At 38.0% G+C, this 17,843-nt stretch overlaps 1 protein-coding gene across 1 annotated transcript in view; it reads right to left on the bottom strand.

Annotated features, from left to right (window-relative positions):
• Positions 1–17,843, bottom strand: part of COL25A1 (collagen type XXV alpha 1 chain) — a 298,979-nt gene that overhangs the window by 101,461 nt on the left and 179,675 nt on the right. The window contains exons 6-7 of the mRNA XM_036381685.2: positions 1,605–1,631; positions 1,417–1,443 (exon numbers count right to left, since the gene is read on the bottom strand). Coding sequence (XP_036237578.1) covers positions 1,417–1,443; positions 1,605–1,631 — 54 coding nt within the window. The remainder of the gene's footprint in view (positions 1–1,416; positions 1,444–1,604; positions 1,632–17,843) is intronic.

Below are 17,843 nucleotides of genomic sequence, written 5' to 3'. Positions count from 1 at the left end.
GCACCCTCTCTGATACTGCCATCAAATTTGCCCTCCTGTTTTTTGAATCTAAAGCCTGTGAATGTCAATGTAAGAACATGCGTTCTTCTGCTTGTAAGGACACTTAGTGCGAGCACTTGCACTCGAGCCTGTCTTATGCCACCTGAATTGAGCATCCTCTCCTAAGCCACAGGCACTGCACTGCTCTCCTCCCCTGCATTCCTCTCTCCTCACATTCCCTGCAAAGCTCTATAGCACAGAACCAGACAAAATACATAGCCCAGTATGAGAGAGACACTAAATTTGCTTAGAAGTTAAAAGAAAATTTTTACATTATTCAGAATCTTTAGTTTGTATATTAGCTACCTAGGAAAAAAGCTGTCATTGTTACTCTCTACTTTCTTTTCTATTTATTTAAGTAGTTTTCCAACTCCTACTGAGTTTCAACTGAAATAATATTTAAAGCTGTTCACTCTCAGGCTGGTGACTTTATGATGTGCAGCCCTAGCACCAAGCATAACAGGGCACCCTGGCAGTTAACAGAACATCAAAATCAGCTGTAAAATCATGTTGTGACTTTAGATAATCTTATTGCTGAAAAAAAATGTAAAATCCAATTAAATCAAATTATATGAAACAAAACAGTAGAATGAAATAAAGCTGCAAATTCAAAATATTTAGCAAAGTTAACAGAAGAAAGTAATCCATGGAACATACTGTTATGGGAAAAATTATAAACATGTAACCAAAGAGTGTTCTTATATCATCTGAACAATGTAACCAAGCGTTTTCTAATGAAGCACAGATGTAAAGAAGAGTGCATTAGCACAGCCAATCCATTCGAACTTTCACTCCTGTGTTCCTCTACTTCTCTGTTAAAATAAACATGACATTTAGAAATTAAAAGAACCTTCTCATTTCCTCAATTAAACCATGTTCTGTCCGGATTGTAACTACAAGGTGATAATATTATCATTATTAAAAATATTAAATATATATATGTCAGGAAAAAAGCTAATACATGCATACATTATATTTGTTTATAATTCACTAAATATTAGCTACATTTTACATGAAATCTAGAAGTATATTTATTAGAAACCCTCTGGCCCTCTGCATCGTGGAAGCCCATGCATGGCATGAACACATTGCTGGGGAAACTGAATGGTGTGGTTAGGAAAGCCAGTTTTACACAGCAGAGCAAAATCACTGTGGAACCTGCTTCCACCCACAATGGAAACTTTACACTTTGGAATCACCCAAATCTTCCCAGACACTTCCTGCTCACGTTACTGTCCTGCAGACACTTCAACATGCAGGGTAAATGCAGCTAATAAGCATAATTAGCTCAGACAGTGTATTTTAATTTAGTTTTGCACTAAAGACTAATTGCCTACTCAGCGAAGGGGAAGTGGAACATTTTTTTAAGATGCTTACCCGAGGGCCCTGATCACCTTGATCTCCCTGCAAAGTGGAAAGATGAGATGATAGGTTTAACACAGAATCTGTGTGCTACCCAGCTCTCTTACATAATCTAACATTTCACTGCATCAATACAGTCTCTTGAGTTCATGCTGGGAGGGCTTTCCAGTCACCTTGTAAGAATCACCCGAACACCAACTCACCTTCTCGCCTTTTGGACCAGGAGGGCCCTGAAAGAAACAAAGGCAAAGATTATTTACTGATGCTGATGAAGTCCTGGGATACAGCAAGAAACAGGTCTGTGTCAATCTGCAATTTCTTCCCAACAATATATATCCTTATAATTTTTAACTCTGGAATGCCAGTGCTTTTCCAGAGCTGGTTTCTGTACTAATAATAGGGATTGCACACTATTTCTTGAATAGTTTGCTAATGTGTGTTGAATCAGTTTACTCAAACAAGCAAAACTATGCCTGAAATGGCAAAATATCTACAGATTTCACTTAGGGACAATAGTTTATCTCCTATCAGATTTAAAAAAGTTTTCTTAGACTGTAAAAGTTCTTCGCAAGAGCACTTAATAAATTCAAATACATATAAATCTGTCATGTATTTTGGCACCCTCCTTGTATCAGATTGCCAAAGAAAAATGGATTTGAAATTCTAAAAGGAGGGTTTTCATTCCTTTCTTTGGCAATACTGATGTTTAGTCTCAAGCGGACTTTTTAGGCAAAATGAGCACTTTGTGTAACATGATTTTGCAGGAGTATTACTTTTTGTTACTTACCACCCAACAAACAGTAAGGTGACAGAATCACAAATAGGAAGTCCTTTCCTATTCCATTTTTATTAAGCACTTTTCAGAAAGGTAGCAGCAGGTTTCTAAACCACTAGTTTTTCAGGTTAGTATCTTCTGAATAAAAATGCTATCAGTCTGCAAAAAACTGTCTGCTTACACAGTGCAGACTCTACCTCCAGCTTTCTGAAAGATATGCAGGTGTTTCATTACAAAGAAGGATCTGAGATACATATGAAAGCAGCTGTAAACAGAGAAGGAGCCATTCAAGCCAGCATGGTTCACTGTGATAACACAAAGAGAGCGTGGCAGTGTGTGTGTGTTTGTGAGGGTTTATTGTGAGGTTTGCAGAACAAGAAAAGATTGTCACTAACAAAACAAGTAAAAAATTCATGTGGTTCAAATAAGTGCAGTGGAATGGAGGTCAGTCTGCTGTGTATTAAAGACGTGATCAACCACAGGCAAGTCTTTGAGAATCCCTGTTGTAGCCAATTTTCTGCTTAGTTTTAAGGGCTTCTGATACATGCCAGAGGAGAGCATCTGCTGCTAAATCAAAGGAATTAAAGCATATGCCATTCCTTGCATGGCCTGCCATCTCTTCTGTCTGCTGCAGAGGACATAGAAACAAGTTTGCCTCCTGATGTCCCCAGGTCTCCTTCAGGGAGCACAGTTGCTCACTGCCAGCTGAGTGGAAACTCTCTGCTCAATTAACTATGACCCTGGCCCACTTTGCATTGCCCTGCAAGCACTTGGCCTCTTTAAAAACACATGAAACAAAATAATTTAATTAATAGATACAACCTGGCTGCACCTTTAAGGTCTCTCCATATATTATTTTTAAGCTTTAAGCCCTACTGTCCTTTCCCATTTCACATAAATACATACTGAAAACTAAATGCAGCACTGTCAACTTTTAGCTACAGTCTCCCTATACATGTACTGTGACATGACATCACAGGAGAGCAGGTCTGCTCTAAAGCTTACATACATGCCACTGAGCTTATGAATTTGTGAACTCATACCATCAGTAACACAGTACTGGGAAGAACTAAAATCAGTCAGTGCAGGCTGCTGCTGTCTTCTCCACAGCGAACGCGAAGCACAGGCGAAGGGCTCTGCTCACGTGTTCTGCCTCCTTGAATCACCAAGGCATTACTGGCTCTGAATATCTCACTGCCTGCAAAGTGCAAATAGCATGACCCCTATCTGCTACAGTCAGAATCCTATTTCTCAGGCCTTAGGCATGAAATGATAGGTAACCTGACACGACTGAGACTGTAAACAGATGTTGTCCTGTGGGAGCTGTTGCTGCCTTCATTTAGATGCTCAGTGCCGCTCTTACGCCCAAGAGTGGCCCTGCTCTGCTTCTGATGGGTTTTGGCTCATAACTTCTCTGAAGCATGCTTGCCACAGCTCTGCCTGCTGGTAGAAACTACAACAGGAGAGATCATGTCAGCTGCCTAAACCAAGCTGGCTCACTGGAACAGAAACAAGCTAGAGCTGACATGAGGGGCTCAGCCACCAGATCTGCAGGGCTACTGCACTGTCTCCCTGGCACGACTGCTGGCAATTATGCTCAGCCATCACCAGTGCACAACTGGCCCCTTCCTCTACCCTGCATATTTTCCTCTACTGAGAGTTCTCTGAAAGTACAACGTATACCCAAACATGCTTTTTAATAAGACTGAATCATATCTCTTTTTTTTTCCTCCTTCTTCTGTGCAAGATTTTCTGAAAACAGTTCTGAAACCATAATCAGATTTTGCTTTGTTTTTTATTGCTTGGTGTTTTCTCTCCCTGAGTGTCAGACACCATCATCTCTAACACGTCACCCAGCGCACAAATTTTTCATAAAAGTCTTCATAAACATCTGAAAATTTTATTTTACCAGGGCTGAAAAACAGCTTTTCAAAAGCCCACAAAAACACTTCTGGTGTGAACATTCTCACAAGTCTCTTCACTTGTATTTGCAATGCTTTTGCTTTCTGCAAGTCTTGAAAAACAAACAAATAAATGCAAATAAAAATGGTTCTTTTAGATGCAAGTGAAGAGAACCAGCGGGGTTTCATCAAAATAAAAATTAATGGAATACTTTCATGGCTTGTTCATCCATCTCTGGCTTTTCCCCCACTGTTTCAATTGTCCTCTATTGTTTTCGCAACTTTAAACAGAAAATTCCTATCCTCAGCCTTTGACATCTTCTTTCCATTTGTGTTGAGAAATTCTCCCAAGGTTTTTACTGCAGAGTTTATTAGTGTGGGTACACTGAGTGGAGGCAGGGAGGAAGAAAAATCTGAGGGAAAGTCGGGTTTGTGGGGGTGGGGTGTAATTAGGAGACAGATTTGTTTAAAGGAGGGCAAGGTTTCTTCTGTTTAAGGGTACAGACACAAAGCACAGAGTGAGTAAAATAACACCAGTTTTGTAGGCCACAGCATGGACTTGCTGCTTTTTTTTCCCAGGGAGACTTCAGTGCTTTGGTTTATGAGATGGCAGAGATCAAGCCACAAGCTGCCGAACAAATGTGAAAGCATTTTGTGTAAGTTATATGAAACGTCTGAGGTCAGAGCATTTCTGAAATAACTTCACAGTGTTTTCACTGGAAACAGAGGCTCTTTTCTCGAAGTGTAATTATCTACTCCAGACTACTATACATTTCCAAGGAGAGTTTATAGCCTGTTTCACATAAGCAAGGCCTTGTAAATCTCAAACACATGAAAAATCTGCATTCATAATTAGGCAAAAAATACTACTGTTTTTAAACCAAGTTCTCCTACAGCAGACTGAAAGGCCTCCAGGCACCTGCCAGCTAAGAAGAGAGCTGAAATCAGGGTCAAATCCAAAAACCAGCCATATTCAGGATTTCTGACAGGTGACCCCCCACCTTTATTTTTTTTGCTATCAAAATTCCATTTCCATACTCTGATGAAATTTTACATTATTATAAATAGGAATAGAAAGTCAAGAGAATGCAATAAACAGGAATAGAAAGTCAAGAAAATGCAATACTAGAAAACAGGAGACTGATCCTTGCAGTCTTCATCAAGCAACATTTCCTTATAATTAATTGAGTGTGATCAGCATGATTTTTTCCACACAGATGAAATTTTGTAATTCATTCCCTGAAAGATGCTAACTTTGAATTCCACCCTTGAGGCCATTGCCACCTATATGGTTTTGCAAAAGTTACATCCAGAGACCTCTTAAAAAGCCAGTAGTTGACTTATATTGGTTTTACAAACATTCATAATTATCAAAATTCTCTTACAGATATTGTATTACAGTGCACATTCTCTCCACATACCTATTGCTACAGATCTGCCTTTAGCCACAATACAGGAAGTTCTGCTGCAAACTCACCCAAAAGGCTCCAAGCACTGATGGGACAGCAGAACTGAAAACAGTAAGGCATTCTTAGTACAGAGTACAAGGCAATGTTGAAGGTTCTGTAAAAAGCTCTGCAGTCAGTAGAGAGGAGTGCAGATTTTTCCTGACTGTCAGACAGGCCATACGATACCTCTGTAAAAAGGACCAGCCAGTCCCCAGCACAAGCTGGTGACAGCCAACCAACCAGCCAACAGAATCAGCTGGACTGTGACAGTCCAGCTCCCACTGGGATCATCCACCCTCACAGCTCCTAAGGAATACGACATCCCAAATTTGACAGCTCCCATCAGACAGAGCTCCCACAGAAGACACAGGTGATAATAACCTTTCAGACACAGTCACTGCTTTCCTACATTCCCACCACAACAGCCACAAGCTAAGGCAAGCTGGCAGCTGGAGGAATGAGTGTAGTTTGCAAGGTTCAGCCTTCATTTTCATTTGGGACTGAGGAGTGTACAGTGTAGTCATCCCTACCAGCAGCCACAGTGTGACTGGCAGCCTAAGGCAACAGCAGCCTTGCAGAAAGGAACACAAAAGTGAACCAGCTACTCCAATGTCACCGAGACAAATCCAAAAAGGGAATCAATTTCCCAGCTTAGTTTAACCACGTTTTCACAACTAAACAGCATGCCATACATTGCCTAAGTTACTTCAATATTGCAGATTACTTTAAGGGTAAAAGGTGGCTGTAGCGTGTAACAACAAAATAATGAGATACAAAAGCTGAACGTTCTTTCTTTGAAACTTGGCTCATGATTTTAATAAATTACAAGAATCTGACTGGAACAACAATCCCCAGCTTATCCTGTAATCGCTGCAAAATACTAGGATCAGATATGCTGAATCACAGGAGGTTACACAGAGCATTATGAAACACTGCTGTGTATCATAACCATTCCAAAGTTCCTACACTCATTTCAGTCTCATGTCCACTATGCAAACCCTGAAATACTGAGTCAATGTGGTTTTGGCATCTGCTGAGCTTGGCCATGTTTTCAGCCAGTGTTTACATATGCTAGTTTACAATGCCAACATTTCACCTTGCAACAATTTTACAAGTGCTCTGAAGAATTTTCAGTGAATCTGAACAGTTTCTACTGCTGAAGTGCCTTCCTTTTTACATGTTTTATTCTCCTTCTGTAATATGACTGACTTATGCTGAAAACATCAACCATCCACCTCTCAAAAGACTCTTAATAATATCTCATTTTTTCCCATATATTCCAAAGTTTTTGTTAAAAATCCTAAGGCAGAGAAAAAGAAACCTGAATTTTTGGCATAATAAGGGTGACTGCCTTAAACCACATTATGTAAATGATTTAAGCTGAGAAACATAAAACTGATTTATATAGCAATCTAGATAAACAGCTCCATTAACATTCACAACAAGCAAATTATAAATGACTCCTGTTGTAAATTCATACAACTGTATTCAAAAGTCAGTGATTTATAGCCACATATAAACCAGACAAGTTTATAAACTACAGGCAGGAGAATACAGTCTACCAAAAATGTGTCAAGAAACCATTTAGACATTCATTTCTCATGCAGTGCCCTAGCTGAGGTTGGGATAGGGTGCTTTTTTTTGAAACTTATAATACGGCTCACAAAAACCACCAGCTCACATTAGAAACTGCACTAGAGTCACTGCTAACTCACTAATGCAGTACCCAGGAAAAAGCACAAGGCCCAGTGTCCCAGACAAAAGGACACTAAAGGGGATCTCTTCTTACTTTCTCTGATAAAGTGGATCTCCTCTTCCTTTCTCTGATATTCTTTCTTTGATTAATCAGTAAGACTGTCATCTTCTCCTCACCCTTCCTTCTACAGACAAATACAACATTTTTCTTTGAAAGCCTACAAAGCAGCACCAACAGCCCTACAAAGATTCTATGGTACAGAGGGTATCTGACTATGTACCCATTGCCTGAGCATGAAGAAACAAGGATCAGTTTTACTATTTCCACAAATTAATTTAAGTAAACATTATGATTCAAATCTTTTAAGTTTCTTGTGAGTCAAGCAGCTGCTGTATGTGACAGTAAGACCAGTTATATGGTGGCAGAAAAAACTGGCACATTCCTAAAGAAAAGAAAATGGCTTCTGGTAAAGTCAAAAGCCTTCTGACTTTCACTTACTGCTCAGTGCACTGTAATACATGTATTTCCTGAATATTGGCCCTCTGTTCCCTGTCCACAATGCACCTTCCAGTTCTCCTACTTGTCAGATAAACAGAACTTCACTAATAATGTTAGACAATTGATGCAATACTGTAAAAAAAAAAACCAAAAACAACAACAACAAAAAAACTAACCAAAAAAATCCACACCACAAAGGAAATGCCATTCTTGTAAACAGGTAAAACAGGACATAAAAGTACAGATTAAAAAACCTAATATTGCTGTATCTATCATGTTATTAAAAAAACAACCAGACCTTCTGATTTCAATAACAGGAAAGAAGGAAGATTGTGAGGAAAATACAAACACAATCTTTGTTACTTCAAAATCACAGAAACACAAAAATTTTTGGATGGAACTCAGAACTGCAGGAAGACATAATAAAATACAACTGATTTGGGCCCTACAGAACCAAAATTCAGAAAGCAGACTGAACAGGAAGCCTTTATTTTAACTACTATTATATTTGCTATTTCCACTGCAGTCTCAGGATTTTTTGGAGTTCAATCTATGATTTTTAACAATATTTTTAATTACAACATAGTATCAGCTTCAGGGTTCAATATTTTGTTTATAAAACATTTCAAAAATGAGACATTTTTGATACAGATTGGTTGAGGCTTCCTACTCTTCCACCCATCCTCCAGCAGATCTCTGTCTCATTAGAATGTCCACCTAAGACTTGAAGAAGCATCCTATGCTGTCTTAGAATCAGCAAACAGTTTGGGTTGGAAGGGTTTAAAGGTCATTTAGTCCATCCCCACTGCAATGAGCAGGAGCCACTCCAACTTGACCATTAAATAAGTACTTTTTACACTTCCTTTAGTAGATTTTTATTGACAGGCCAGTTCTCTCATTTATTCCTAAAAGTTTAGTAAGAAAAAGCTCCTCACTGGGAGTTAACAACTTCTTTTATTTCCAGAAACAGTAGTTCATATTCCAGTGTTCCAGCTATTTTTACCCTAAAACTTGGATGGTGGCTTTTGTAATTCAATCACCTCTGGTGTTTCCCTGGTTTTTTATGAGAATGGCAGGCTGAACTTCAGCTATTTTGAAGGAAACAGACAAAGGATGAAAGCAAGGGAAGGGGGGAGTTCCAGAGCAATGGAGATTCACCACTGCCACTCACTACCTACAGGAGAAGTACCCATGGTCATCAAAATACATCTTCCAAGCTCCCCAGCCTTTTGGATATTTCAACTTCGCTGTCTGCATTACTACTCTGTGATGAAATAGCATCCAAGAATCTACCAGGCAGATCCTTCTTTGACCAGCAGCTGAGTCTAGGAGATTTATGTACTTCATTAACAGATGCTGCACACGGTCCAGCTCTACAAAAAAGTAGTAACTACACAGAAACAGATGATTGAAATTCAAAAAAAACCCCTCTCTGTTCACCTATCTGAAATAAGGGCTGGTTTAAAACCAGGTGGGTTTTTGAAGAATTTTGGCCTGTACCTGCTATCATATCAAGGCAAATTTATAAAGTAATAAAGGTTGAACTTATGTTAACAGCTCACATGTGAACAGCTCACATCTGAACAAGGTTTTACAGATAACATGTATTTGCTGTATTTTTAACACTAAACCTATTTTCAGCCAGAGGATTCTAACACAGACTTTGAAATAGGGAAGGCCAATTCCATTTGTCTATTTACTATGATGACTCCACACCAGTTTCAGTAGCAATGCTTTGAGTTTCACTCAGTATTTCAAAGGCAAGGCATACTGTCTATACACTGTTTTTTCCTTTCCAAATGTTGTTATTCAGTACAGGAGCTATTTTCTCATTCAGGGTTGTAGAATGTCAAAGAAAGATTTAGATATTCCTTTGGTGTTGTCTGCAAATGCTACTGTAAAATGCTACTGTGAAAGATGTGTGTTAGATTACTTAAATCATGAATGGTTAAAAGAAAATGGCAGTAAAATAGTAGTATAAAGCCACAGCCATGTAAAAAAGAGCACCAGGGGTAGAAAGGCTTCTGAGGCATCCACAGATTAAGAGCAATGGGATTATTTCAGAAACCAGGTAACTTTTTAAACTTCAGGGTATGCTAATGCCTGGGAAGAATCTATTTTAGAAAAATACTACACATTCCTCTGAGAATCTTATTCTTCTTTCTTTCCTATGATCCCTTGCAAGTTCTGTAGTCCCTTACATTGTTCCTGTGCATGGGCTCCATTTCACAAGAATGGTGCATGGGCTCCATTTCACAAGAACTGTCTGACAAATGTAATGATAAAAACTACATTGCACAAACCCACCTGAAGCGACCTCCAAGTATTAGGTTACCAAAAATGTTTCTGAACTATTCCAGGTACAAGGCATTGCTGAAAGAGGCAAAGCTTGACACTCTAGGTCATAACTCTAATCTTGATGGGGATGTGTCATCCCTTAGTCAAATTAACTTATTTAATGTCAAATAGTGTACAGAAAGAAAAGCACAAAAAAAGCATATAAAATAATATTTATGTTACAATAAGATAAACACCAGAACTAAAGATAAACACAATAACCAAATCTTTCATTTATTGTCACCGATTCCCTTATCTGCAAAGGGGAAAACTACAATGATGTATTTCATAGAGCTATTTTGAGAACTGTTCAGATTTGTGAAGTTCGAGATGGAACACCAGATAAATGCAGATGAATTTTTAATCAACTCCAAACATACACATACTTTTATATGCAGACATATGTAAAAGTGAGATGACTGAATATATTTTTGTAACCTATAAGGCTGGAAACATCTTTATACAGGAAGGAATTTAAGACAACATAAAGTTTATTAAAAACAAAACTGTTTTCTCCTGAAGACTAAGAGTATGGACTACAAAATTCAGAACATCTTCAGGGGAAATTAAACACATATGTATATTTATACTTAAATGGATATTCATTCTTTTTGGCAAATGATCACTGGCAGACATATTGGGCAATATAGCTGGATTGTAATACTGAAAATACGTGATTCTCTTACATATTTCTCAGCAGCTCACAGCTCTTGAATATTACTCATGGATCTCAGTAAAAAACTATATTAGGAAATCCTACAGTGTTGTAGGGACAGACAAAGCATTTTTGAAATTGGCAATCTGGATCTAAGCCCACAAACAGAATGGACACTTCCATGCCGTGCTCAATAGTAACACTACTGGCAATACACAAAATACTCCAATGAAAGTAACTTCTGCATTTTCTGCCTTTTTCTTCCTTCTTGAAACTTGACCCATACTTATAGGAAAGAGTAACATATCAGCACAGCTCTTATTGCCAGCATCAATTCAATATAAAAAAACCTAAAGCATTTCTACTAACCCATCAATTTGCTTCAAGTAAAATTTCAGTTCACAGGAGTGTCACTTTAAAAAGGGAAATATAAATTTTGAAGCTTTCCTCTACCAGCCTGAGATCCAAATCTCCCAGGTCTGCTGAAGTTTACAGGACTTTCAAGCATCTAGCACAAAGCCTCAACAGCCTCTGAAATCATAATGGCTTTCAAAGGAACTCTGATATTTTGAAAACCTTGCAGAAGACTAATTTCTTAGACATCACAGCATTATCTTCAAGTCACAATAAACTTGATGAAATACACGTTTTTATACCTCCTATTTTTTTTTATTAAAGATAGTGAAACTACTGGGATCTGCAACAAATTGAACTGGATTTCAAAGCTAAAATACAGCATGAAGATCACTAAAAATAATAAGCCAGCATGAGTTTAATATCAAATTAAAAACATGTGCAGCAGGATAGTAAAATACTATATAATATTCCTGAACACAGTTCAATATGTTGCTTTGACATGATCCCTAATAGAACACAGAACACATGAGTGTATTTCTGCCATATGTAGAATAAGGAAGAAAATATGAATGTCATTTGATAAAGAAATTATTTAGGAATACAAGAAATATTTCAGAGTCCTTAATTATATTTTGACAACCCTTTGTAATGTCATAATGGAACCACAATACTAAGTTTGTAATTGCTTTTTTGTACTCATATGTACTCTGTTAAGCTAAGCAAAGGTTTACCAAATTAAGGCTTGCAAGTAATTTTTGCTTCACAGTTTCTCACTTTCTGTTAGAAGATCTACTATGCCCTGGTGACAGCTGGAACTTCTAGATGAATAGATGGAATGCTAATGTGTGATTCCCCATCACATTTATACTGGCATATGTAACCAGTGAATCAGATCTTCATGATTATTTTATGAAAACAAACCCAATTCTTTTAAAAAATTAATGACACTATGATGAAGAAAAGTTGGTAACATCCTACAAATAGAAAGCTCTCATGCATATTTTCTTTTAGAGTTTTAAATATTAGTTTTATGTATCATCTAATTTTAGGGCTTGTTTTTTCAGACTAATAGTATCATAAATTGTTGCTATGTGAACTATGAAATGAGGAGATCAACTTCTAAAAGTTTTGCATCAAACTGTTTTCTAAGCCCATCTTCCAAGCTTTCTTTATCTTTTGCATACAGCTACTCCCAAAGGAGATCTGCAGATTCAGAAAAAGAAGCCACCTTCAAAGGAGCAGAATTTATTTTACAAGCTCATCCAGAGCTGATAATTATGTTGCATGAGGAGCCCTTTTCACAGAATTTTGTAGAATTAATATCCTTATTTTTTCTGTTTGTAGAAAATCAAAACATAGACTGAATTGTAATTGTAAAATTAACAAAATTCAAGTCTGATACTTTCTGAATCAACCAAGAAAATAAGAAATAAATTATCTGTTTCAGAAAATGCTGTGGAACATCTGAACATCTTGCCATTTCAGCACCAGATAGTTAGTGAAATTGTAACTCAAAAGCTTGCCTGCCAGAGCAAGTAAAAGAGCACAGTAGCACGGCTGGGGTAGGAGTCTGGCCTCCTCCTGGTGTCTGACAGAGCCTGATGAGCAGAGCTCTAAAAAGTCGAATTATCTCCAACTTAGTTCACTTAGCAGGGGACTGTAGGGAAGTCATCAATCTGCCATTAGAGGCTCCTTTGCAATTCCTGACAAAAGGGTGGGAAAAGACAAATAAAATATATGTTGAAAGCAGAGCATAGTATCAAATTTTAAAAGAAGTTTTTTGTTGATGATTGGAAGTTTTACTCTCCTCTGCCTTTTTAAATTATGTGTAGTGCTTCTTTAGTGTTGGTACAACAGATAGTTCAGAACAATTTTCCCCTAAATCTCCAATTCTGTGCTCTCTTCTTTACTAACCAAAGAATCCTCTTACTTGCACTAATACTGTCTGCATAGCCAAGAAAACCATTTAATATTCACTGCTCTTCTGGTTTACACATGTGCCCCTAGTCTACCAAGGCAAACTGAAGTGTTTTATATTTGAAAGTGCTCATTGTTGTTGTAAATGCCTTTTAACAAAATTAACTTCTATTTTATGACATATGAAGCTGAGAAAGCATCACACTTAAAAACAATTAAAAGCACAATCTCCTTCTGAGAAGACACATTTCTGGTTTCTTTTGTGTCATAAACACTTATGTATACAGTAAATGAAGTTTTGAGCATGATTTCTCCTCTTAACATTCTCTGATGTGGTTGCTTTTAGCAACTAACATAAAACGAAAAGCCATGAAAATGGCATTTGTTTCTTCTTGTTCACAAATCAATATGGGCTGTTTACTAAAAAGGTCTCACAATTACAATGGTGCTCACGAATGCTATTACCATTTAAGAAAGGAGAATGCCAACTAAACTCAAGCTCTGCCTACTTAAACACATATGAAACAGTTTATTTATGTGATGCCCTCAGATTTTTGATCTCATAATTTACAGTAAATTGTTATTAGCAGGAAAGGTACCAAAGATTTATCTTTATTATTTGTACAAAAAAAGTAAGAAAAAGACTTTTACAAGTCTGCTACCTAATATTAATAAACTAATTCTTTAAGTTTGACAGCAAAATCTGACCTGCAACTTGTAACTCAAAAGCAGATCAGCATTTGTATAATCAAACTGAATCATAAAATTCTTCAGCTGGATCAGAGGTTTAAAAAGGAGCACAGGGTATGAGTTTCTAGGAGAAATACCCCACAAGATCATTCTCCACAGTGAGAACAGCTGATGGCCTGGGTACAAGCACTGGGATTCTCCCAGGAGCAGTAACTTCTCTGCACTGTGTACCTGAAAGTGAACTATTTTTCAGTCTTTGGCTGATTTTATCTTTCATAAGTGTATTTCTTGCCTCCTTCCCCTACTCTCCATGCAAGTAAAGAGTCTTGAGACATTCATGAGAGGAAACTGCCAGAAAAAAAGGTATGTGGAGTTTACACCTCAATTTATGGTATCAGAACAAAATAAACATGTCCAACTCTAACCATCTGACAGGGCAGAGGCCACTCTACAGCAATGGTCAATAGGCCATTATGTACCCTGCCCATAGCTTAAAAAGCCATAAAAACACACACAATCACTTGATGTTATCAACTGCCCCACTAGTGAATGGAATGCACTGAGAGCAATATTGGACAGGTTGTGGAATGAAGATGGCTATCCAAACTACCAAAACTGAAAGGGCAGCTCAACAGGAATTAAAACACATTTTGTTTATACACCCCCTTTCCCATCCTTCCTACTGTCAGATACTCTTTCCTAAGATCTAGGAGTGTTCTTACCATCACAGTGCTCTCTAGGAAGAGATAAATATCTTCCCTAGACTGCCGCCTTCCAAATCCACTCAAAACTAGGGTCTGTGGCCTGCTGTGATTCTCTGCCCTTTGACAAGACCCAGAAAACTAAAAGTTAAAATGGTTCCCACCAACACTGTTGACAGCACAAGCCAGTAACAGCCAGTTTAACCATGAATCAGAATCTCTGTCATCAGAAATTAAAAATACTGCAGTCACATACCCTGATGTTTGATGGTGAAAAACAAGACACACATACATTTGTCACTGGAATTGCTATGGAAACCTTTATCATGTACCAGGCACTGGGAAATTTCAGGCTGTTACTACATCACGTCCATGGACGTGCCACACAAAGGAAAACAAGAATCTCATGAAAACAAATATCAATCATTAACACTTTGTCCATTTTTAATGCAGACTTGGACAGCTGCCAAAGAGAAAGGAGAAGCATCTGTGAGGCTGCTGTATGTCAAAGTCCCACACAGAGAGTGCTCATGTGTGCTGACATGAGAGACAAAGTATGTTGGGCTAGAGATGGGCCAGGGAGAGGATACTGCCCCAAAGAAGGAAACAGTTGGCTGGCTGAGACCAAGTCAAGCAGAACACCACCCTACCCCACACTTACAGTCTTTAATAGTTTCAGTTCAGCAAAATTTTTTTAAAGGATTGTTTTGTCTTCCTTCACCACGATATTTAAAGCATGGCTTCTAGTATTTACGTGAATCTTACCTCTAAACAACAAAAGAAAGTTTAAAATAGCCAGCCTTCTCTCTTTACCCAGATAGCACATGTCTTACAGAATTAACATTAGACTAGAAGCTAAACTGTGTTCTCTGACAAGCAGGAATACTTCTATTATTTAAAAAAGAGAAAGTACGGGCAGAATTTGGTTGTATAGATTTACTGCGAGAAGAACCCTTTATGGTTCAAGCTAATCTAAATACATATTTATATTCCAGATAAGAAAAGGCAGAGTTTTTTTGGGTCACTCAAGAGTCAGAATTTAATTTCAGCAAAAATATTAAAGATTTTATTACTTGCTCTTCTAAAGAAAAACACAGCTTACATGGTATTTAAAGTAGCTTTCTTTTTCACAGAAAACTAAAATCGTAAGAAGAGACTTTATTTTTTTAAAGATTGGGCTAGGAATTCTTTAGTTTGTTATCATGGTCTTTACTTTTCAGAGATGCAACAAAACCATAAGCTTTTTCGGGAAGGAAAAAAAAAAAAGCTGCCTGTAACTTGTAATAAAGCTTGTTGTTACTTAAAATGGGAAAATATGAAGCAAAATTATATTCCGAAAAATTATCTTTATCTTGAGGAAAATAAGCAGTGAAAAAATTTAAATGATAGGATAATAATAAGGTGTGTGTTAGGTGAATATAGTGTGTACTTTATAAAACCATAGTAAAAAAGAATAGGGGTTAATAAAACAGTGAGTATAGAAATTATTAGAATTTATCCCTGACCTTAGCATAGACTTGCATGGCTAGGATACCAGAAACTTCCTAAGTGCTTCTCCAATCAGCATAACAATTTTGTTCTTTGAAGCCATGAAGACTTTACTTAGTAACCAAGCTGATCAATACTTTAAATTTTGAGTTTCTCAGGAACACAGTTAAGACCAGGGAAATTGCAGACAATCATAATAGGCTGGAATTTCTGCATTACTTAATGACATGCCAAGGGGTTTTGATTTATTTTATCTGTATGGGAACGAATTCTGTTTTCTGTGGATACTTTTGATTTTTAAAAGTCTCGAGATTTTCAACCACAGCTTCCAATATTTAAAAAACTCTGCTTTTAATATTTTTAAAATGCTGTTTCACCAAGTTATCTGGATCTGAGTTTCAATTTAAGGGGATAAACTTCTAAATCTACAGCCTGTCAGTAATTGCCCAAGACTCGCAGATGTCAACACTGGCTAGAAAGCAATTCAGCAGAAGGGTTATCTGGTTCAGTAGCTGCCTACAGTCAGAATCTGGAATTAGGAGGTACAAATGTGCACAGCTAGTGTCATGTGAGAGATTGCCTAGGTATCCAAGACAGCTGCCTGTGACTGACAGCTACAACCACAGCCCAGCACAGACTCCAGGCCGTACATAAAACAGCCAGTGGCTGAGGCCAGAGACACTGGATCAATTCACACAGCAGCAAATGCCTGAATGCAGACAATGTAACTGAGCCCAAGGAGTCTGCCATGAGCTGAACAGGTTTCTAGGTGCACTGAGCATTGATTTAACCTTCACTGACTGCCAGGAGGGCTCAGACACCTCCTAGGTCTACACCTACACAACACAAGCTTCTGAGTTTAGGCATCTTAATGTAAAGCTGAACACGACTCTGTTTCATGCCCTTATGTCTTTCCCACCAGTGCTCCCAAAAGAATTATTCCTGGACTCAATCAGCCAGTTGAAATGGCTGAGTACACACATATCCTCCTGACACAGTAAGAGCATCTTCAGCTGAAAAGGAGGAAAAGGCATTATTAAGAATAATGATACGTATTACTGAGAACAATGGTGATGACCCAGAGGTGAGCATTTCCACTGGAAGGAATTACTGAACTTCATATGTAAGAATTCTCTCTCAAAATATGGGGAACATTTTTAGAGGGTTTTTTCTTTTTAGAGGGCTTTGGTTTGCACCTCACTTCTCTTACACCCTGATGAGATTTCTCTGCCTTTCTGCCCTTGAAACAGTGCTGAACGCTGCCATCTCCATGTGGTTCCTTGCCTACAGCTATCCCAGGGCATTTCATGTAGAGATGTGAGCTCCAAAGACTGAGCAGCTGTTTACAAGCATTAGGCAAGAGACACTATCTAAGCAACTGAAATGTGGGAGGTGAGAGTCCAAACCCAGAAGGAAAGGACACGGGTGGCAGCACAAGTTAACATCAACTGGAGGGCAGCCCACAGGCTCAAGAATCAGCCTCAGGTCCTCAACAGAGCTTGTTCAGAGCTACAGTGCCACACAGAATTACAGTCTCTCTCTTCATCAGCACAGAGCCTGAAGATACCTCTCTGTATAGTCCATACATCAAGAGCCTATTGTGAAACATAAGTGCCACGGGCAGTGGTCATCTGCAGTATCATATGGATTTCTTACACAGTTCTGTTAAATGGAGCCTGGCACTGCAAGGATACTGTGCATTCAGGCCAAGTGGTTTAAGGGTTTGTAAATCAATATGTCTTTCAAAAGAAAATGATGTTTAGAAACCAAAAAATCTAAAATTAATGCTTGCGTCTCATAAGGAAAATCTTTAAAAAATTGCCAGTCAATATGGTGGTAAACTCTAACTTTCAATTATGATGCTGAAATATAAAAGACCCTCATAGAAATCCTGGTTTGGGCAACTAAATTGTGCTAAGACAGTTCCACAGACCAAAGCTTACTTCCCACAAAGCATATGGAGCATACAAAAAGCCTGA

The sequence above is a fragment of the Molothrus ater genome, chromosome 4, assembly GCF_012460135.2.
Source record: "Molothrus ater isolate BHLD 08-10-18 breed brown headed cowbird chromosome 4, BPBGC_Mater_1.1, whole genome shotgun sequence".
Taxonomy (NCBI): Eukaryota; Metazoa; Chordata; class Aves; order Passeriformes; family Icteridae; genus Molothrus; species Molothrus ater.
The sequence above is the reverse complement of the archived record's forward strand: the minus strand, read 5'-3'. Positions and strand labels throughout refer to the sequence as shown.